The sequence below is a fragment of the Xylona heveae genome (assembly GCF_001619985.1).
Source record: "Xylona heveae TC161 unplaced genomic scaffold L228scaffold_2, whole genome shotgun sequence".
Lineage (NCBI taxonomy): Eukaryota > Fungi > Ascomycota > Xylonomycetes > Xylonales > Xylonaceae > Xylona > Xylona heveae.
The window spans coordinates 223,797-243,796 of NW_017264194.1; the positions used below are offsets into that span (position 1 = coordinate 223,797).

General features: G+C 49.1%; 7 protein-coding genes across 7 annotated transcripts; 6 read left to right on the forward strand and 1 right to left on the reverse strand.

Moving 5' to 3' along the window:
- Positions 1-40: 40 nt before the first annotated feature.
- Positions 41-4,336, forward strand: L228DRAFT_217271 (IQ and HECT domain protein). Its single transcript, XM_018330147.1, has 3 exons — positions 41-2,258; positions 2,315-3,332; positions 3,393-4,336. Exons 1-3 carry the CDS (start codon positions 232-234, stop codon positions 4,086-4,088), a joined length of 3,741 nt encoding a protein of 1,246 aa, XP_018190443.1. The 5' UTR covers positions 41-231; the 3' UTR covers positions 4,089-4,336.
- Positions 4,337-5,230: 894 nt separating this feature from the next.
- On the forward strand, positions 5,231-7,843 carry L228DRAFT_57920 (polyadenylate binding protein). The gene is made up of 3 exons (XM_018336723.1): positions 5,231-6,784; positions 6,837-7,629; positions 7,685-7,843. The coding sequence occupies exons 1-2, from the start codon at positions 5,381-5,383 to the stop codon at positions 7,476-7,478; spliced, it is 2,046 nt and encodes a 681-aa protein (XP_018190444.1). The 5' UTR covers positions 5,231-5,380; the 3' UTR covers positions 7,479-7,629; positions 7,685-7,843.
- A 1,175-nt stretch (positions 7,844-9,018) lies between these two features.
- L228DRAFT_243632 (hypothetical protein) lies at positions 9,019-11,184 on the forward strand. Its single transcript, XM_018331733.1, has 3 exons — positions 9,019-9,406; positions 9,538-10,346; positions 10,409-11,184. Exons 1-3 carry the CDS (start codon positions 9,316-9,318, stop codon positions 11,057-11,059), a joined length of 1,551 nt encoding a protein of 516 aa, XP_018190445.1. The 5' UTR covers positions 9,019-9,315; the 3' UTR covers positions 11,060-11,184.
- Positions 11,185-11,964: 780 nt separating this feature from the next.
- Positions 11,965-13,458, forward strand: L228DRAFT_265402 (hypothetical protein; the record flags this gene model as incomplete). The annotated part of the gene is made up of 1 exon (XM_018334695.1): positions 11,965-13,458. The coding sequence occupies one exon, from the start codon at positions 11,965-11,967 to the stop codon at positions 13,456-13,458; it is 1,494 nt and encodes a 497-aa protein (XP_018190446.1).
- Positions 13,459-13,847: 389 nt separating this feature from the next.
- Positions 13,848-14,894, reverse strand: L228DRAFT_255047 (putative aldehyde reductase II; the record flags this gene model as incomplete). Its single annotated transcript, XM_018333866.1, has 1 exon — positions 13,848-14,894. The coding sequence occupies one exon, from the start codon at positions 14,892-14,894 to the stop codon at positions 13,848-13,850; it is 1,047 nt and encodes a 348-aa protein (XP_018190447.1).
- Positions 14,895-17,103: 2,209 nt separating this feature from the next.
- Positions 17,104-18,777, forward strand: L228DRAFT_243634 (hypothetical protein). Its single transcript, XM_018331734.1, has one exon. It carries the CDS (start codon positions 17,521-17,523, stop codon positions 18,577-18,579), a length of 1,059 nt encoding a protein of 352 aa, XP_018190448.1. The 5' UTR covers positions 17,104-17,520; the 3' UTR covers positions 18,580-18,777.
- L228DRAFT_57945 (hypothetical protein) lies at positions 18,683-19,138 on the forward strand. The gene has a single exon (XM_018336724.1). It carries the CDS (start codon positions 18,786-18,788, stop codon positions 19,029-19,031), a length of 246 nt encoding a protein of 81 aa, XP_018190449.1. The 5' UTR covers positions 18,683-18,785; the 3' UTR covers positions 19,032-19,138.
- The last annotated feature ends 862 nt before the right edge of the window (positions 19,139-20,000 follow it).

Genomic DNA, 20,000 nt, shown 5'->3' on the forward strand with positions numbered 1-20,000 from the left:
CCCAGCGAGACCGTCAAGCTGTAAACTTAGTATGGCGTATGCATGTGTCAGTGAGAGCATATAATAGCACCAACCAGCTTCCGCCTACAGAGTGCTTACACCATTTTTAATCCTCATTTCTCGTCATGATTTGATAGATACGCAAAGAAGGACACTCTGCTCACATTCTGCATTAGATCGTGCCTCTCCGGCGACTGTCATTTTCTGATTTACCATAACTTACCTCCCATCATGTTTCCGTCTTTCACCGGAACATCTCGCCGCCCCAGGCAGGTGAACTTGTCTGGCCGAAACCCGAATCCATTTGCCTCTCTTGCTGCTTCCCGACAAGCTCCTGTCGCGCAAGCAACGTTAGCGAATGCACAGCAGGAACGTATACAAAGGCAACTTGAGCGCGAACGAACAAATGCCGCAAGAACGCTACAGCGAATATGGAGAGGTCACAACAGCCGCCGGAAATTAAAGGACACCTGGGGGCAGGAATGGGAGCAAAAAGAGTTATCTGAGTATTACGAGCTAAAGGGAACGGAGAACAACTGGACACCTGAAGGATATCAAATTATTCCTTCGGACTTGCCACCTTTCTCAACGGACCAGGACGCGGTCCGCCGATTACAGGAGTTAGTCCATTTTGTCAGCCTCAGGGATCCGCGGCAGCTATGGCGAATGGACTGGTATATTCGGAGGCTTCTCAAAACGCTATCCAATAACCAGCTCCAACCTGTGCTGCAGAAAAAACATCTGTTGTTTCGGCGATTTTTGAAACTTTGCTTTCGATATTTGATTATCAGCACACCACCATCCGTCACTAAGTCACTGTCAGAGGCCATCCTGCTCCTGCTCCCAACCCTTGCCAAAGCACTGCCGAAAGATACCTCCCAGGTATCCACGGAATATTACTCTGCGTTATCCAGTATAATCCGTCATTCTCTCTCAGCACCCTCAGTTGATCGGCAGCTGCTTCTTTCCGCAGTGCTAGCTCCCTTGCAGATCTTAACATCAGAAACTCTATCCGCATATCAGGGATTTGTCTATAAACTTCTAGGAATAGCGGATCTCGATCGCTTCTTCGGAGGTGTTGATGTTCTAGCATCCGGGATCAATTATAAGCTTCTAGCGGCTGCATTAGCGGAACAATTGAAGAAACAGCACCAGGAACTAAGAAATTCGAGTCCCGAGGAGCGCGAATCTCGTCTTTGGATATTAGGGTATTTTATCTACTTTCATCGCAATGCGCACGGCTTAGATCAAGGCGATGCGCATCTCCCCGAGCCGGACTATGTTTTAATTGTCTCCAAACTCCTCAGCTCTCTTGCTGACGAAGTCGCTTCACGAATACAAGTTGAAGATACTCCAATCGGTGGTTACTCGGACCGAGAGGGCGACCTTGGCGCAAGTCGCGGAGAACCTTTGCCCTTACCACCATTTGTTCGGCGTGAACTTCTAACGCTTGTGAACCAGCAAAGTATCAGTACACTCTTTAACAAACTGCACGAGTCGAGTCAAACCAGTGAAGAGAGACTGGCCAGGCCGGAGATTTATTCAATGAGCGAAGAAATGCTTCTTGCGAGTTATGCCCTAACCCTTCTCCGGGTATTCCCCAGACGTGCGGACGAAATACGAATGTGGCTCTATTTAGGCTCCGTGCCAGTTTCCGATGATGTGGTAATGGATGGATCGGCTGAGCGCATTCCCGCAATTAAGTTCTTTTGGCAAGCTGTCCGGAAAACGGAGCTTTTCGGTTCTATAAGTCGTGACTCGCGGGCTGCATTGCTCCCGTTAAAGGATGCAGTACGTGCTTCCACATACATTACCGAAAATAATAAGCTCGAAAAGGCGGACCAAGAATGGAGGATTATTCTTCTTTTTTTCGAACTCTACGCCTTCATATTGAAAGTCATGGATGACGAGGAGTTCTTTCATGGAAGCGCTCACGTCAGCCTTGGTACCGCAGCCTCGTGGACCCGTCAAAGCGCGTTACCACTCGCAGACGTCAAAGATCTAACTATTTTCTTGAAGAATTTGGCATTTACAATGTACTGGAATGCATCAGACATTGCCGAGAGCGATACGACTGCAAATGGCAGTGTCATTTCGGGCTATTTCAGCACATCCAATATGGGCCCTAGCCCCTCACGCATGGTTGAGTCAGGTCAGCAAGAATTTAGAGAAGTTGCGATTGGTGGGGTAACGGGAATGAGTTTGGACTATTTGAAGGGCGTCGTTACCGGTCTTCTTCGAATGGTCTACGAGAGAGAGTACGATTCTTATGCAATAAAATTCATGATCGTGATTTCACTAACAATTCGAACAGTTCGAGACGCAAATTCTTGCCAAAGGATCATTGGCTGATGACTTCTCGATTCGACATGGAGGGCTTTATTCCCGCAGTTGTTGTCGAAGAGGAGAATCGACACCGCCTAGAAGAGGCCGATGACGACGATGAAGAAAATCTCGAGGAGCTAGAAGTTGAAGATCAAGAGCAAACGACAATTATTGGGACCCGGCGTACGCAGCATGCCAGAAACTTGGAACTTTTGCGAAAACAGCAGCGCAAAGCATCACGTAAAAAGTACCTGGAGGCGGTCACACCCCGCCTAGAGATTCTGCAAAACATGCCATTTTTCATTCCATTTGCTACACGGGTGCAAATTTTCCGAGAATTTGTCTTGTTAGACCAGACGCGGAGGCGCGGAGGCCATGTCGATCCGGACAATTGGCGCATGTCAATCATGCAGCACTCTGCTTTCCAACGCAATCCCCTCGGGCAGTCCGTTGGACAGGAGATAATCAGCAAACACCACGCCAAAATTCGTCGAGAGAGTGTGTTCGAGGATGCATATGAACAGTTCTACGAGCTAGGCGAGGGTCTGAAAGAACCCATTCAGATCACCTTTGTGGACAAGTTCGATACTGTCGAGGCGGGCATCGATGGCGGGGGTGTCACGAAGGAGTTTCTTACCAGCGTGACCAACGAAGCGTTCAGCCCGGACAGTGATCTCAACCTTTTCGTGGAAAATGATCAGAGTTTGCTATACCCTAATCCTGCTGCAGTAGATGAACGACGCGAATGGCTACGGGAAGCAGGTGTGCGTGAAGGTTCCCGCGATTGGAACGAACAGATCCGAGATCTTCTGCGACGTTACGAATTCCTCGGTCGTGTAATCGGCAAGTGCCTCTACGAGGGTATCTTGGTTGACATCAGCTTTGCTCCTTTCTTCCTTCTCAAATGGGCTTTGACGGGCGGTTCGGGGTCGGCTGCGCGGGAATCCGGTTACCGCGCAAATCTTAACGATCTTCGTGACCTCGACGAAAGTCTGTATCAAGGATTGGTTTGTCTTTTCTCTTCCCGCTAATGCTTCTCATGTTGATGACTAACATTACAAATCAAGCTTCAACTTAAAAATTACCCTGGAAATGTTGAGGACTTTGCTCTCAATTTCACAGTCACGGACAATATCACAACGCCACGCAAGGCGCCTGATGGAACTATGGAGGGGCCTATCAGAACTACCACTCGCGACTTACGCCCTGGCGGATCTGATATACCTGTCACAAACGAGAACCGTCTTGTATATATTTCATACATGGCTCGCCACCGCCTCCAAGTACAGCCTCATCTGCAAACGAGTGCCTTCTTGCGGGGACTTGGCGAGATTATCCCGCCGTCTTGGCTATCCATGTTCAATCAATCTGAACTTCAGACCTTAGTCGGTGGCGCTTCAGCCGAGATTGACGTCTTTGACCTGCGGCGAAACACTTTATATGGAGGTGTTTACACGATTGGCGACGATAATCTGGAGCACCCATCTGTGCAATTATTTTGGCAGGTTATGCAGTCACTCTCAGATGCTGAGCGGCGCAAGGTTCTCAAGTTCGTCACGTCGACACCACGAGCGCCTCTGCTCGGATTTGGTCAATTGAACCCGCGTTTCAGTATTCGGGATGCTGGAGACGATCAGGTCCGGCTTCCAAGCACAAGTACCTGTGTAAATCTGCTCAAGTTGCCTCGGTATTCAGATGCTGATACGCTACGGGAGAAATTACTCTACGCTGTCAACTCTGGAGCTGGTTTTGATCTTAGCTGAAGAAGGAAATCTAGGATTTCGCCAAGAAGACGTTTATATGTTGACTTTGTACGTTTGTGCAATCTGCTTAGCGGCATTGGGAAGGCGTTGGACTTTGTTGTTGAAATCTGGCATCACCGAGATAGGTGCTTTTACGTGCTCCTCTAATTGCTCTTCTTTATTTCACTCTGTATTTAAATCCAGATAACCGCGTATTGGTGTCATTCCTAGGTCATATGAACTAAATAGATTTCTTTCACAAATAATTCAAAATCAAATTGGACATCAGCTGGAAGCCACCTGCTGACCCTCTCGGGGATATATTTGGGGGGGCGCCACTTCCTCTGACCGTACTTCGTTGACTAGGGGCTTAGTCAGCAAGTATTGAGTGCACTCGGTCCCTTTGTTGCTAACTTAGGGAGAAATTACTTCGTACAGGTGAAGGAAATATTCCCAACGGCCCTCTATAGATGAAACAACCTGCAATTATCTGTATCTTGCCTCGCCGTAGTACTTCTGAGCCATCGTCATATCATATGAAGTTGCCTATCGCCTCCTGACGGCTGTCGTTCCTTCCGCTTTTGTTCGCTTGCTGGTTGACTTTTTTCGCTTCCCGCTTTTGGCTCTGGCCGCCCTCGCGTCGATTGCCTGTCTGGCACTCGCTCCTTCCCAGAACTTCCCTCACACTCCCGATTCTTCTCCCACACTTTTCGCCTTTCGGCAGGTGCCGCGCTAAAGAAATTTCCATTTTCATTTTTGTGTGTGCAAGGATCAAATCAAAGCCGCGACGACATCCACCACCAACCTTCCTCTTCTTCATCACACACTCCTCAACCTGCGTGTGCGCACTCCCGTACCCGCTCTTTCAATCCGCTTCTCAAAGAAACTCCAAAAAAAAGTTGAAAAGCAAAAAGAAAATTTCTCCTCGACGTTCCGTTCGATCGACCGCTTAATCGCAAGATTGACGTTCGGCCAAACAACCGTCGACCTTCTTGCACTTCAAACCTTAATCGACGAACTCGTGTGTCCCGTTTCGCTCGATTTTCCCTTCTAGCCTCCTGTGAGCTTGAGGGCTTTATCTTTTTGCGACGGATTTATATCCCAAACAGAAAATCTTTGCAGAGTAATTCCCTGCTTTATAGTCAGCAAGGTCCGTGTTCTTCAAATCCTCATCATTTTTGGGGGTCCTACAACCGGCTTTATATTTGATTGGCGCTCTCTTTCTCTTTGTTTGTGCGCTCTTCCGTATGCAACGCGGACGGCGCCCTTTGATATGTCCGGACTTCTGAGCTGACCAAGATATTATAGTAAACATGTCTGCCGACGCTGCTGCTACTACTCCCGCTGTGGAGAACCAGACCCCCGAGGTCAACGCCTCGCCTGCCGAGGCTGTCACCAACGGTACTACCACCGCCTCAGAGACTCCCTCCGAGACTGTCGATTCCGCGGCTCCCACTTCCGTTGCTACTTCTCAGCCCCACTCGGCTTCCCTCTATGTCGGTGAGCTCGACCCGTCCGTGACCGAGGCCATGCTCTTCGAGCTTTTCTCCTCCATCGGCCAGGTTGCTTCGATCCGTGTGTGCCGTGATGCTGTGACCCGTCGCTCTCTGGGTTACGCTTATGTTAACTACAACAACGCCGAGGACGGTGAGCGTGCTCTGGAGGAGCTCAACTACACTCTCATCAAGGGCAAGCCTTGCCGTATCATGTGGTCTCAGCGTGACCCCGCTCTCCGCAAGACTGGTCAGGGCAATGTCTTCATCAAGAACCTCGATGCCGCCATTGACAACAAGGCTCTGCATGACACGTTCGCTGCTTTTGGAAACATTCTCAGCTGCAAGGTTGCTCAAGACGAGTTTGCCAACTCCAAGGGTTATGGCTTCGTTCACTACGAAACCGCCGAAGCTGCCAACAACGCTATCAAGCATGTCAACGGTATGCTTCTGAACGAGAAGAAGGTCTTTGTCGGTCACCACATTCCCAAGAAGGACCGCCAAAGCAAATTTGAAGAGATGAAGGCCAACTTCACCAATGTCTACGTCAAGAATGTTGACACTGAGGCCACCGAGGAGGATTTCCGCCAGCTCTTTGAGCAGTTTGGTGAGATCACCTCTGCCACTCTCGCCCGCGACGAGAGCGGCAAGAGCCGTGGCTTCGGTTTTGTCAACTACAGCAAGCACGAGAGCGCTAACGAGGCTGTGAACAACCTTCACGACTCCGATTTCAAGGGCCAGAAGCTCTATGTCGGCCGTGCCCAGAAGAAGCATGAGCGTGAGGAAGAGCTCCGCAAGCAATACGAGGCTGCCCGCATCGAGAAGGCCTCCAAGTACCAGGGCGTCAACCTCTATGTCAAGAACCTCCACGATGACATTGATGATGAAAAGCTTCGTGAGACTTTCGCTCCTTTCGGTACCATTACCTCTGCCAAGGTCATGCGCGAGACCGCTGAGCGCAGCGTCTCCCCTGAGCGCAAGGAGAAGGATGACAAGGAGAACCAGAAGGAAGAGGAGAAGAAGGAGAACGGTGAAGAGGAGGAGGCCAAGGAGGAGAAGAAGAGTGCCAAGAAGGTTGCTGGCAAGAGCAAGGGTTTTGGTTTCGTTTGCTTCAGCAACCCCGACGAAGCCACCAAGGCTGTGACTGAGATGAACCAAAGAATGGTTCTGGGCAAGCCCCTCTACGTTGCTCTTGCTCAGCGCAAGGATGTCCGTAAGAGCCAGGTAAGTTTACAATATTCACCTCTCTGTGTGCAAGCAACTAAATTTCATTTAGCTCGAGGCCAGCATCCAGGCACGCAACCAGATTAGAATGCAGCAGGCTGCCGCCGCCGCTGGTATGCCCCAGCAGGTGAGTTATTTCTTTCTCCGCTTGGCGTCGCTCATTATAGATGCTGACAATCATTACTTTAGTTTATGCAACCCATGTTTTACGGCCCTGGCCAGCAGCCCGGCTTCCTTCCTCCTGGTGCTGCCGGCCGTGGCGGTGTTCCTTTCCCTCCTGCCGGTGCCATGGTCATGCCCGGCGCTCAGGGTGGTCGTGGCAACTTCCCCGGTGGCTTCCCTCCTCAACAGGGGGGTCGCGGCCAAGGTGGCCAGCAGATGCCCGTCTATGGCATGCCCGGCCAAGTTCCTCCCGGTGCCATTCCTCAGGGCCCCGGCTACCCTAACCCCGCCGCTTACGCTATGGCCCAGGCCGTTCAGGCTGGTCAACGCCCTGGACAGCGCCAGGGTGGTCCTGGTAACATGGGCTATCCTCGGGGTGGTCCTGGTGGTTTCCCTCAGGGCGCTGGCCGCGGCAACATGCAGGTGCGCCCCGGTCAAGTGCCCTTCCCCCAGGGTGGACGTGGTCAGGCTCCTCCCCAGATCGGTCAACCCGGCGCGGCTCCCGGTCCGGACGCCGCCCCTGGCGCGCTGACCCCTCAGTCCCTCTCGGCTGCTCCCCCGCCACAGCAGAAGCAGATGCTCGGTGAGGCCTTGTATCCCAAGATCCAGAACCTGCAGCCTGAGCTTGCTGGTAAAATTACTGGTATGCTGCTCGAGATGGACAATGCTGAGTTGCTGAACCTGTAAGTCTTCTTTAAGCTGTATCGTTGGTTTGCACGTGTACTAATGCATAAGCAGTCTTGAGGATGAGGCCGCTCTCCGCGCCAAGGTTGAGGAGGCTATGAGTGTTTACGACGAATACGTTAAGACCAAGGGTCCCGAGGCTGAGGGCGCCCCCGCCGAGGGTGCTGCCAAGCCCGAGGAGCCCGCCAAGCCCGAGGAGGCTACCGAGCAGAAGGCTTGAATGGCGTTTTATTTTTCTTAGATGACTATTTTGGTCGACTGGTTCACGGCTTCCTTTGATGGAATGACGTTTCTTTTCTCAAGTACGCGGGATTGGACCATGTTACGGCGTCATGCTGCTTTCTTTTCCTTTCTCTATTTCTTTGCTTTTTGCTTCATCATCCCCTGCCACCTTATGAATTTGGGCATTTAGTGCAGGTGGAGGCGTGATGTCTTGCTGTTGTGTGTCTACTCTCACGAACCTGGTCTGGAGCTTGAACGATAAAAGTTTGCTTTCTTATCCATTCCTTTGATTGATCCGACATGTGCTTGATGTGGTGCTCTTTGCTCTACATGGTCTCCAAGGCTCTATTTATCATTGGAGCTTTAGTCATTTACAGACGAGAGGCTCTAGTTGGCTTCTTTGACGTTATCGAGATCAGAACTCTGGCAAGAAATGGAGACAGGTTTCTTGCCTTTGCTGACCTTTCCCTGAAAATGGGATTTGGTATTAGTTATAGCATTCTTGACACTATGGAATGAACATTGCTTTCTGATTTCTGTAGCTATCTTTCATGTCAGTTTCACTGCTTGTGCCAATGTGTCTTGATTTGGAATAATTGGCATTCCTATCCGCCGGTAGGTTTATTTGCACCACGGCATGCTCAGACTTGAAAATCGTGCAATTTGGTCGCGACTTTACATGGGGTGAAAACCTCAAATAGACGCTGGAATGGGGGGCCTTTTGATATGGGCTATATAGCTATCCATAGAGAAAAGCTATTTTCCTATGGTGTCCTGTAGATGCAGGTGTATGATGCATAGCAGTATCTCTTGCCGCGCAGTAATTACAAACATCCTTCTCTAACAAAGGATCAGCAGACCTAATCATGCATTTAAATTTCAAATATCTTATAGACAACAAATATTTCTAGCGCCTTTTTTTTGGCTACCGCAATGATTTACTGCTTTGCTTGCTTGATTTGATATGTGATCAGGTCAGGAGAGCTTGGGACTTCGTCTCGCTCTCAGCAGCCGCCAGCAATAATTTCGACCAGTCTTGAGGCTATTAATGACACTAGGAGATTCCACCTGACGTAAGCGTAAAATAACAAACGCCGAAGTATGGTTTATGAACATTATATTTTGCTCCTCAGGAGGAAATTAAAAAGCAGAATTCATTTCATATAAATAAGTGAAGAGAGAGTATATATGTAAAGTGTATTTGTGCTATACATCTATTAAAAAGTGCTCAATGGGGTGGTAAGCTAAAGAGAGGTATCTCAGACGTACTCGCAAGGTCCGCGAAAGATAGTGTTATTTATATAATATCAGTCATCCACACGAAATAAAGAATAGCTCACGAAAGAAACATCTGTATGGAAGGCAGTACAACGAGAAAGTATCAGAAAGATGTGACAGGAACCAGAGATTTTATTTGTATACGCGACAATGTCTACCATCCGTTCGAACATCTCCAAACTTGAATGACTGCGCTTTTCGCTGCTCACGTTGCAAAGATGGACGCCGGCGAGCCTCGTCATGCCTGCGACAAGTGCCTCAAAACTTACCAACGTCGTAGGTTCTGCGCGTTCTCCAAAGGAAATTATCCGCAACAACATTCCGTCTTACACTTTTCCGACCTCGCATTGCCCAGACCAGCTCAAAAGGTTCCGATCCGCAACTGACTTGAAGTGTGAGAGATGTAGGGGACTTGCTTTTGCGCCATCGAAGGCGCTGCCTACGGCTCAAGAAGTCAATGACACGCAGAAAAGCCTGCAACGCATGTGTTCAGGCAAAGGCCAAATGCTCCTACGCTCAGCCCTCGTGCTCCCGCTGTGCCCAACGGGGCATCCCATGCCAATACCTTTCCTTGCCAATTAGAGAGGACGAGAGGGCCAAAGCAGGAGACATGTCCGGAGAAAGCACCAGTCAGCCTACCGATGCCTCAGACCCGCCAGTCCGAGGCAATACATTTGCGGAAACAATGGCTGGCAGTGTCGAACCAAGTTCGACCGGGGGCTCACAATTGTTTCCGTGGTCACTTGACAAGAGCGATCTGCCTTCAATGCAGTTATCGACGCCGACCGCTATGACTAGGTTCGGAAATCCTGTCACTCCGCCCGCGACAGATGGGTTCTCTCAAGGGCTCATGTACAATTCTCTGGCGGAGAACTCATCCCTGGGTCTACTAGACCTCGACTTTCCCACGGTGAATCTGGACGGGCTGGATGCTGATTTCACACCGCCGCTGAGCGTCTCCGACCCGACACCAATTGACCATCGCCTTCCTGACTTTGTCTTCTTGCTGAAGCAATATCCTAAATTACTACTTCGCGATGACTTCTCCTCGCCATTTCTCCATCACAGTCTATACAGCGATAATGTGCCCGACATGACAACGCTGGCGCGTACCTCGACGGCAATATGCTGCGGAAGTGCGATAGGGATGAAGGACGGAGCACGCTACGTCAAAAGGGCAATGGACGCGGAGCGCCAGAGATTGATAGATGCCTACGTGAGCCTCTCTTCTCGAACCCTATGAACTGATTTTGTTTCGCTAACGCTCACAATATCTAGCCTTCGTACCAATGCATGCAACAATGGGATGCTTTGCATGCCATGTTAATATATGCAATTTTGGAGATGGAGCTGACTCTCGAAGATGACAGCGAGGCTTGGAAACAAAAGCCTCCTGTCAAAGGCCTGAAGTCACCGTTTCTCGTGAAGATGACGCAGTGCCTCATCAAATCCCACTCCGACTCTTCCAATGCCGACTTCATCTCTGGCTCAAGTTCTTTATCCTGGAATCAATGGACGGTCGCCGAAACGACACGTCGTACAATTTTTCTCGCAAATATGATCAATTTTCTTGGCAATCGTGACTCCGAGACTGGCCAGAAATCGCCTTATTATGAACCACTGAACAATAAATTGATCTTGAATATGCCCCTTCCATGCAGTCATGCTCTGTGGACCGCGCGGACTGAGTATGATTGGACGCTTGCTATGCAGCTGCATCAGACCAATCCTTGGCCAGCCGCGAGTGACCCATTATCCGTGTTCGACCTCTCTGAGCATAATGCAGGTGGCATCTTCTGCCTTAAAAATTTGTTCTCGAGATTTACAAAGGATCATCTACGAACGACCCTTATGAAGGGCTGCGGCTTCGACGGCTCAGACGAGCTACGTTCTTTTATTATTCTCTGCGCTCTGGAACAATATCTCTGAATGATCACCTGCATTTAGCAACTTTTGATACCATTGAAATTCTATTCCAGGTGTTCGATATGGGTGGGGCGTTTTTGATGATTATACCTTTATTAGTCTTGTACTTGTCAACTCATTAAGGGGGATGAGCAAAACTTGAATTCTTATTACCTGATTCACGATTAGTCAGTGTTTACAAACTATAATTGAAATTCTTTATACTCAAATTCTCTCAACCTCTCCTTCAAGGGAATCTCTCCAGAGCCATAAGGAAAACCTGCAGGAAGACGGCCACATAGGTAGTCAGAGCTACATCACTACATATTCTGTATATCAACACTACAAGATAAGGCATTTCTATTTGACATGGACTGAAGCTTGTAAATTCAACTACCTGTTTAACACATTCATAGCCTGGTCACTAAGGGCTTGCATACTCGAAGAACGTGAGCTGTCACCATAGTCAGTATTGATGGGTTACATTAGAGAATTTTGGATATGCTGCACGACAATCATTACCCTTTGGCAAAGATTTGACTATATTTCTGCATTATTATTCAGCAAAGGGAATCTGAAATTACGGTACAAGCTGGAATATCTGAGTTTCGGAGCTCGTCCATGAACGCGTCGGAATTGGATGGTCCGACCACTTTGCTCCGGCTTATTCATCCACCCGCCATTTCCCTGAAACTCCCAGACAGGAAATACAACAACAAATGACTTCACGTCTACGGCGCTGTACTTCCTGCGGAGTTCAGTCATGTCCGCCTGAGCGCAGAAATTCATTTGTCAGCTTTCGGAGTATGTGAACACAATGGAGGATTTAAAGATGAGGATTTGCCTCGCTGGGTGGCTCAAGGCAAATGAGTTCGAGACTGATCCTACTTCTAATTTCCGTCCTCTTCATACCATTGCTTCCTCAGAATATGATTCAAAAGCTGTTAACCAGACCCTCAAACACTACGACTTCCCTCCCAGGGCTGGGAAGCCTTCTCCTAGGTTATTTCATTACACCTAAAGCCGATGGCGGTGCGCACGACACCAGCCCGTTGGCTGAAGCATGGGGGTTAAAGACCGGCGTCTACACGCCGCAGCAGCTGGTCGAAGGCTTTGCACCTCTGCTAGATACTGTGGTCTATCGCCTGGGTAAAGACCCTCCCGATTCTAAACCCGCTCGTGTCCGGCTCCTTGACAACCTCGCCGCCAACCTTGCCACCGACACGCGCGAGGCCACGCTCCGTCTTTCTGAGCCCTTGGACCCGTCACGGTGGGAAATGCTTGAGCAGGCCAAGCGTATTGGCGAGTCCCTTGTGCAGTGGGCCCGCGAATCCAGTGCCAAATCATTCGATCCAGACATGTATTTGCGCAGTCCCTGCGAGGGCCACTTGCTTATCCCGCCAAATGTGGACCTGATGTTTGGCTATCGGAGCCAACCGCATCTTATGCAGCTGTTTAATGAATATATGCATCAGATGGTTCTCCTTCGCGATGCACTTTTGCCATTCAAAAACTATCAGGATGTTCTGATCCCGCTCGATGGCAAGGCTGCGCGAGGCATTCGCCATCTGGAGCAGGCACGGGCCCAATTTCTTGCAGAGCTGATGACGAAGCACACCACACAATCGGCTATTATCAAATATGCAAAGGCTTTGCTGGCGCCCGGTCTGCTTCGCACGTCTACTGTCGGATACGGCTTCCAGTACCCTCAGGGTTCCGTCCTGCCTGCGTTCCTCTCAGGCGGCCCAACCCCACTGCACCTTTTGCAGTACGTTCCGGTCAAGTTTGACGAGACTTCCAGCGAAGTTCTCTTCGATTATCAATTCCAGGATTACTACTCCGCACCTCACCTCGAGATTCCTTCCGGCGTTGCGACTGCCGAGTTAGATCAACAAAATCTCTCAGCGGCGCAGCTCACAGAGATCTCTCGGGTTCACAGCTCCAGTGTCGGCCTTGTTCCGTCTTCACATGCGCAGTCCATTCGCCAGCTCCAACTGCGACTTGGATTTGATGATGGTAAGCGTACCGTTGTGGACCTTGGCCAGATTGCCCGTGGCCATCGCTACTCTTACATGGCATTGGAATCTTCCGCCGCCGACCCAGTCGGTGGCCATGGGAGCTCCGAGAGAGATCTGAATGACACCTCTACGCAGCTCAAATCGACAGTAGTGCATGACGCGGCGGCTGTGCTCGAGAAATCTGAAAAAGGTCTTCTCACAGCCAAGGCTGGCGGCATTCATGTCATTCCTACCGTCGATCCCATTGTCAGTCTGGCCTTATTGGGGAAATTATATCCGGAAAATGTCATCCTTCTACCTCAAGACGAGGGCTTGAATCTTGCTCAACGCGCTGGAAAGGGCTTCGAACCCAAATTCGTAATATGGGGTGGTGTGAAGTGGGGCGGGTTGAAAGGGGTGTTTTGATCGGATAGAGTATCCATATTTCTCATAGCTTGTAATAAACAAGTTCTTCCGCTCTCTTTTCTCCCCCTCGACGGTCTTTTTCGCACGGTATCTAGGGATGAACAAATGGTAGATTCAAACACATATACATATTGAATCGGATTTGCTATCCTTGGTAAGAAGCCACTCTCCGCACACGCCCAGCGAGCAATGCGGGTAATGACGATATAGCGCTTAATAGAGTTATTTTAGTGTGTCTTTTGGTTTTTGGTAAACTAAATTCGCTGCCGTCTATAACTACGTTGACTAACTAACTTAAGGCAGAGGATCGCCAACCGACTACCATAGCAATAACCAACCCTTCACAAATTAATCAAGTTTCGAAGGAGAGAAACTACCATCAGCCACGACTAGGATCGCTTCCACTCTGGGTGACTGTCAAGGCAATTGCTCCGCACACTGTCCAAAAATGGGGTGAATCCAATCTGGCCATACCGCTTGAGTATCTCTTCGGACCTGCGCGTATCGATTATGCTGCAGTCGTGCTGTTGATTAGGGTCATCCGCCGGCCAGGCCTTACTTGGGTCGATTTGGCGGAATGCGCTTAGCCAGCTATTGAAGTTGAACGGCCCGGCATGAGCCAACAGCCGCTCATTCTTTACATCCTCTTCAGTGAGGGCAGCCATGTGCAACAACGCAACATCTTTGACATCGACATATTGACGAGGGATAAACGTCCGCAATGGCTCGGAGACATTGGGATCGTCGAAAAATTCTTTGACCAAGCGGTTGCTGCTGCCGGTCTGCTTGGCATAAAGAAGAGGACCGATAATGAAATCCGGCAGCACCGAATTGCGGACAAAACTGACTCCCTGCTCTTGTCCGAAGCGCCAGAATTCGCGTTCGCAAGTCATCTTGAGCGCGGCGTACACATCCCACGCCCTCTCCGGCTCGTAAGGTGGAGGAGCCCAGGCGGGTTCCAGACTGGCGTCGTTCCAGGTATTACTGTCGACAAAGATTTTCTTGCCTGGCTGCGGCGAGATGGCCGACATGGCGCTGCTGGTCAACACAAAACGCTGTATGCTTTGGGCCTTGCTAGCACTGGTCAATATGTTGCGCATTGCCTCGACTAGGGGCGTGATGATCTTATTCGGGTCGCAACCAAATGTCGTATCGGCAGCTACGTGGGCGATGCCGTCAACGTCCTGAACCAAATCATCTAGTGCACCTGCAACGCTGAGATCAGGCACAACCTCCACCTCGAACCGGTCACCAAGCTCCCGCTGGGATATGGCGGCCTTGATCCAGTCGGCCTTGTCGGCGGAACGGACGGTGCCTCGAACACCATAGCCCCGCTTTAAAAGGACGAGGGCTAGATGAGAGGCAAGGAAGCCATTGACGCCAGTGATTAGGATGCGCCCGCCTGGGGGAACAATGCTAGAAGAACCTGCGACCATCTTGGTTTGAGATGGATAATGTGGTGGGATCGTTTGATATCCTTTCGACTCGGGAGTAATGCACAAGAGTTAGGAGCCGTGGGATGTTTTCTTATAATTATGAGCTGTAGACCAGCTGTATTATCCTACCTACCATCAGATATCATCAACTGGCGTTTCCAACCCTTGGACTTTTCTCCCCAGATGCCCGTCGTCCCTTGCATGGAGAGCTGGGAGCATAGCCCTTACAGTTACATGAGGCTCAAAATTCATCTACTGATTGGCTCAGTCAACAGCTGGTTAAGGATAAATGGCAGTTTGGTAATTCCATGTGATATGGTCAGTCATGCTGTACAAATTGTGTTTGGTGCGACATGATATTATCTGTGCATAAATCTAGTATAATTTTGCATGATTTCCTACAACCACCCAAGGTACTCACCCACTCGCGATTGTTTGTGACCTTCTCAAAAGGGTAATGATGAAACGTAGAAACGCGTCCAAAAGTTCAACCCGGAACCAACTGGTCCGATATATTGAAGATATAACGCTTGACCTGGCACGGGAACTCAGAGGCACCAATGCATGGAAATCGCATTTGCTAGGGCCGCAGTGTGCCTCAGGTTTGCTTGTTCGCCCTGTTTAGACCACTGCGAGCCCCTGAACAGCTTTCTTCCAACTTCGGTCATCACTCCCACATACCACCGTTCAATGGGCACTGTTACACATTTTACTTTTATAACAGCACGTCATTCTCCAATGAACTTTTCGCAGAATCCTGCCAATCAATTGATTGGTGTGGCCTGCTGAGACCTAGCTGCCTATTCTTTTGAGCGCTCATGGATCCATCTGCAAGATTCTCTGACCTTGATGAGGACGCAGCAACAACTTTCACAGCTATTCTAAAAGCACACAAGGCCGTTTATAGGCCGGTTATAGGCCGGTAAATGGTGTCGGAGGTTGAGAAAGTCGACTTCTTGATAGCGACAGTTCAGCTTCATCGACCGACAAGCCTGGACCCAGCCCAGCGAGCAGAGCTAGCAAGCCACGGTGCAGTCGTATAGAAATCCCAAGCTAGGTGCGCCGCTTTTGAGCAATTCTCCTCCCAATCGTTTACGTGGGAGATCAGAGTAGCTTCAACAAGCAAGATCTCAGCTTTTGCTTTTCAGCGCACTTGGAGCTGCTGTTGAACCAACCAATCAAAACGACGGCTGCCAGCCTTGGGCTACGTTCTGACCCCGCCAAAACCCCCTTGTCGTTGCTTCACCATCCTGCAAACACCTGTCTAAGCTTAAAGGACAACTACTTCATCAGCCACTTTTTGTGATGCCCCCCCTCTTTGTCACAGCCGCTATTCTCAGATCCAATGTCATCAGTTCTAAGATGAACTATTTTGTCACTTGGAAGCGTCAAGCCTCGACCAGCCACTTTTCCTCTTCCTGCTGTCGCTCGAGACCTAGCCGCCCCTCAGCTTTACATTTCGCCTCACGTGTTTAGAAAATTGCATATTATTCACCGGCATGACTGTCCTCCATGGGGCTGTTTTGGCTTTGTCGCCGCTCACTAAAGTCGGGGATACTCATCGATATTTCCTCTGCAAGCTCTACCAGTGTTAATGATCAAAGATTGATAACTTCGTGCGACTTTCCTGCTGCATTCTGCTGCTAATTTCTGTGGCTGTCCTTCTTCCAATGACAATCGTTGCAAACTTCCATGTGATCAAGCATTGAAGCCTCTTTTACCTTACACTTGCCTTTACGTTTTTCTCCTCTTCAGCATTCGCTTATTGTATTCGAATATTGGTATAGTTAGGCAGAGAACGCAATGTCCCTTTTCCAGGACCATGCATTAGTGACGATGCGCCCCAGCCGCCCTTTTGTCTTACCTGTTGACCATCTACACATTTCCTCCACCCGCGAGTGAAAACGTTTTAGCTTCATCCTTTTTCATTCTAGCAGAGACTCCTTTTACCTCTACGCGCCTTTTGACTGTTGCACAGCTGAATAGGGGCTGTCTTTCAATAGTCGTCAACACATCAACTGACACCTTTCGCACCAGCTAGTAAAGTACACTATGAGCCGTAAAGAGCTCAAGAGGCAAGCCATTTCCTGGAGAAGTCAAAGGAAAGGAGAAGGGCTAGACTTCTTGAGAGCTTTCTTCAGCCAGCCACGGCGGTTCATGATCAAAAGCTGATAGACAAAGATGCCCGAGTTGCTCAATCGCAACAGATGAAGCACTTGCTGCTAGTTTCTATTTCGCTAGAGACTCGAGAGATTGAGGAATTCACCCAATGCAGCTGAAGGCTGAAACGCATTGTGCAAAAATCTTTGTCTCTATTTTGCTGACAGAGATCTGTTTGCCAGTGATTTATTTCATGTGGCTGGCTGAGCAGATGGTCAGTCGTAGAGGCTGTCTCCCTGGGGCTCTGCTTCACCTTGACACTTCATATGCTCGAATTTCTCAGGGGTTGATTCTGACAAGTATAAAGGCACGTCATTGACTCCATTTAGTTTTCACGGAATCAACAAGCATCTCGTCTGAGTATTCGACTAAGAAATCATCCGCCATCAAAACCTATATCATTGCACATCTCTCAACTGTCAATATCTCGAGCTGTTCTTTACGCTTTCTGTAAAAAGAATTCAAAATGACCACCTTCTCGGCTTCCCCCAACCGCACCATTACCTGTATTGAACCAGAGACGGAAGCTGCAAAGATTCTAGCAAACAAATGGTACTGGACGGTTGCCAAAACGGTTGCAACTGAAGGCAGCCCCGATGGAGAATCAAACATTATTTGGCGAGCGCAGGGTTTTGCGCCGGAAATGGATGTTACCTGGAAAACACAGTACGCGTTGAACTGGACTACGAACCTCCAAACCGGCGCGGAGGTCAAGCTTGGCGGCTTGTGGGTTGCTGCGAACAAGGGCGAAGTCTGGAACGTGAATAATCTTGGCTACCTGGAGAAGGAGAGTGATGCGGGTCTTCCGGGGTGGTTGAATATTGGAAATGTCGATTACGACTACGGAGGCGTGGGAATCCACATCGTGGTTGGCCTCGTGTCCGACGACAAAAACTTTGAAAAAGTATTTGTCGACCCGGTCAGCCTGTTCAAAAACAGCAATGCCAGATATCAGCCCCTGGAGAAAGCGCAATGGTGGTTTGAGGGCGAGGACAAAACCGGACAGGTTTACTCCAGCACGATGACCAGCATTGGAGAAGTTGATCTGACCAATCCGGCCCCAGCAACGGGAAATTACGCCTGGTGGACTACCTATCTCACTGGCGATGGAACATGGTACAATTATCAGCAACCACCAATGACCCTTAAGCATACATCAGCCACCAAGGAGCTTGTCGGGTTCAATCCGGTTTTTGTATCTCTTTCCAAGACTGTAGGCAAAGAATTTCGCCAAGCCGCAACAAAGTGGGTGAAAACCCGCCTTGGGAAGATCTACAACAACGTGTCAGTTGAATTCACACTGGTCTACACCAAGCAAAATGGAAAAGAGCTCAAGGTCACGTATGGCAGCAAGAAATCGGCCGTTCCCGGCACCAGACAGTACATTGGTTTCACGCTGGACGAAAAGGATGAGTTCGACCAGGACCTCTTGAATGCTATTTCAGACGGCGCAGATGATGAGCATTTTCCCAGAGGCGAAACCGGTACCATTATTCTCTTGAACAAGGTCAATGGCTTTCATTGATGGAAATCTCCCACTTTGAGTCCAACGACGTGTTAGAATGTGGTTTCCTTGATAAGTACTTTGATTGATTCGCAGCCATCACCGGCCCATTTTCTCGTGATAAATTGAATAATCGTTCTGGCTTCAGTATCAAACAGAAAAGAAGAAAAAATTTCGCCTTCATACTATTCGCATTTAATCTGTTACTTCCCCATGTTTGAAATTAGATGATATCGTTTGCAACATACACTCTGAGTTTTGTATCAGTGTTTAGACTTTTAGTATTAGCAATATATTTGTTTATCGAAGATCTGTTATCAATATGGAAAAACTCGAAGGTGCTCACTTACAATCTTTTACGGCTTTTCGACAGGAGAATTTTACAGGGACTGCTTCTACACTCTCCCACTGTCATACTCCAACACGGACAGCAGAATATCTCTGTATCTGGTTACTTTGTCGCTTCGACTTGACTTGATTCAACTTTCTCCTGCGTCCATTCGACTGGCCATGGCCCACTAGTTCGTTATTCTGATATTCAGAAGTTCAGAACAGCAAAAACGCTTGAAAAGCTGTGGCAACAAGTCTTCTTGCAAGCACAGCGATATTGGTTTGCTGCATACAAGCAGCAAGCATTACTTGTAAGTTATAGCTTATGCCATTTACTTAGGGGCCGGAGTCCCGAAATGTCTGGACATTCTGGAATCTGGAGTCTGGACAGTCTAGACATATATAAGGTATATATATATATATATATATATATCTTTTTCTATCGCCAGCTTCACAGTAGTACAATACTGAGAAGCCAAGTCCCCAAATCACCAAATCATCAGGTGAGACCCACGACCGGAGCAGACTCCGTTGAAACAGACCTTGGTCCAGACCATTGCTCCATTTACGCGCATACACAGTATACCCTGTCTCTTCTGGGTCTGCAACGCAACGCAACGCAACGCCACGACTCGTGAAAATCGCATGACTGTAGAGATCCTAAGGGATCTAGACCCTGGTTTGTCCCTGGTAAGGTGAGACTCGTCCGAGCATGCAAAACCTATAACGCCTTTGGGATTCTAGAAGCCGGATGCCAGGTGAAGTGAATGAGATGAGAGACGAGAGCGATCGCCAAGAAAAGACATGGAACCGGAGTGAAACAGATAATAGGGTACGAAGAAAAATGAACCATTCTCGACGGTTATCGTTTCGAGTTGGAGACAGACACGGATGTCAAAGACAAGGGTACGGTAGACGATAATCAGAAGAGAACGAGGGAGATAGCGATAGAGACATACGTTGAACGTCCAGAGTCCAGACGATCGAGGATTCGAGGATTGGGGCCTCGACTATTCTTTTGCTCGTTCTGGAACGCTAGTCTGAATGTCTAAAACATCTGAGACGCTGAGACGTCGAGTCTTGAAACTGGGTAATCTGAGACAATTGAGTAT

What these genes read in the sequence shown, in the direction of transcription:
- L228DRAFT_217271 (XM_018330147.1), top strand. Translation starts at nt 232, where the DNA reads ATGTTTCCGTCTTTCACCGGAACATCTCGCCGCCCCAGGCAGGTGAAC. An exon ending in CGAATGGTCTACGAGAGAGA is followed by an intron (nt 2,259 to 2,314) that starts GTACGATTCTTA and finishes CAATTCGAACAG; the next exon opens with TTCGAGACGCAAATTCTTGC. An exon ending in AAAGTCTGTATCAAGGATTG is followed by an intron (nt 3,333 to 3,392) that starts GTTTGTCTTTTC and finishes TTACAAATCAAG; the next exon opens with CTTCAACTTAAAAATTACCC.
- L228DRAFT_57920 (XM_018336723.1), top strand. Translation starts at nt 5,381, where the DNA reads ATGTCTGCCGACGCTGCTGCTACTACTCCCGCTGTGGAGAACCAGACC. An exon ending in AGGATGTCCGTAAGAGCCAG is followed by an intron (nt 6,785 to 6,836) that starts GTAAGTTTACAA and finishes AATTTCATTTAG; the next exon opens with CTCGAGGCCAGCATCCAGGC.
- L228DRAFT_243632 (XM_018331733.1), top strand. Translation starts at nt 9,316, where the DNA reads ATGACTGCGCTTTTCGCTGCTCACGTTGCAAAGATGGACGCCGGCGAG. An exon ending in CCTCAAAACTTACCAACGTC is followed by an intron (nt 9,407 to 9,537) that starts GTAGGTTCTGCG and finishes TGAGAGATGTAG; the next exon opens with GGGACTTGCTTTTGCGCCAT. An exon ending in AGAGATTGATAGATGCCTAC is followed by an intron (nt 10,347 to 10,408) that starts GTGAGCCTCTCT and finishes CACAATATCTAG; the next exon opens with CCTTCGTACCAATGCATGCA.
- L228DRAFT_243634 (XM_018331734.1), top strand. Translation starts at nt 17,521, where the DNA reads ATGACCACCTTCTCGGCTTCCCCCAACCGCACCATTACCTGTATTGAA.
- L228DRAFT_57945 (XM_018336724.1), top strand. Translation starts at nt 18,786, where the DNA reads ATGATATCGTTTGCAACATACACTCTGAGTTTTGTATCAGTGTTTAGA.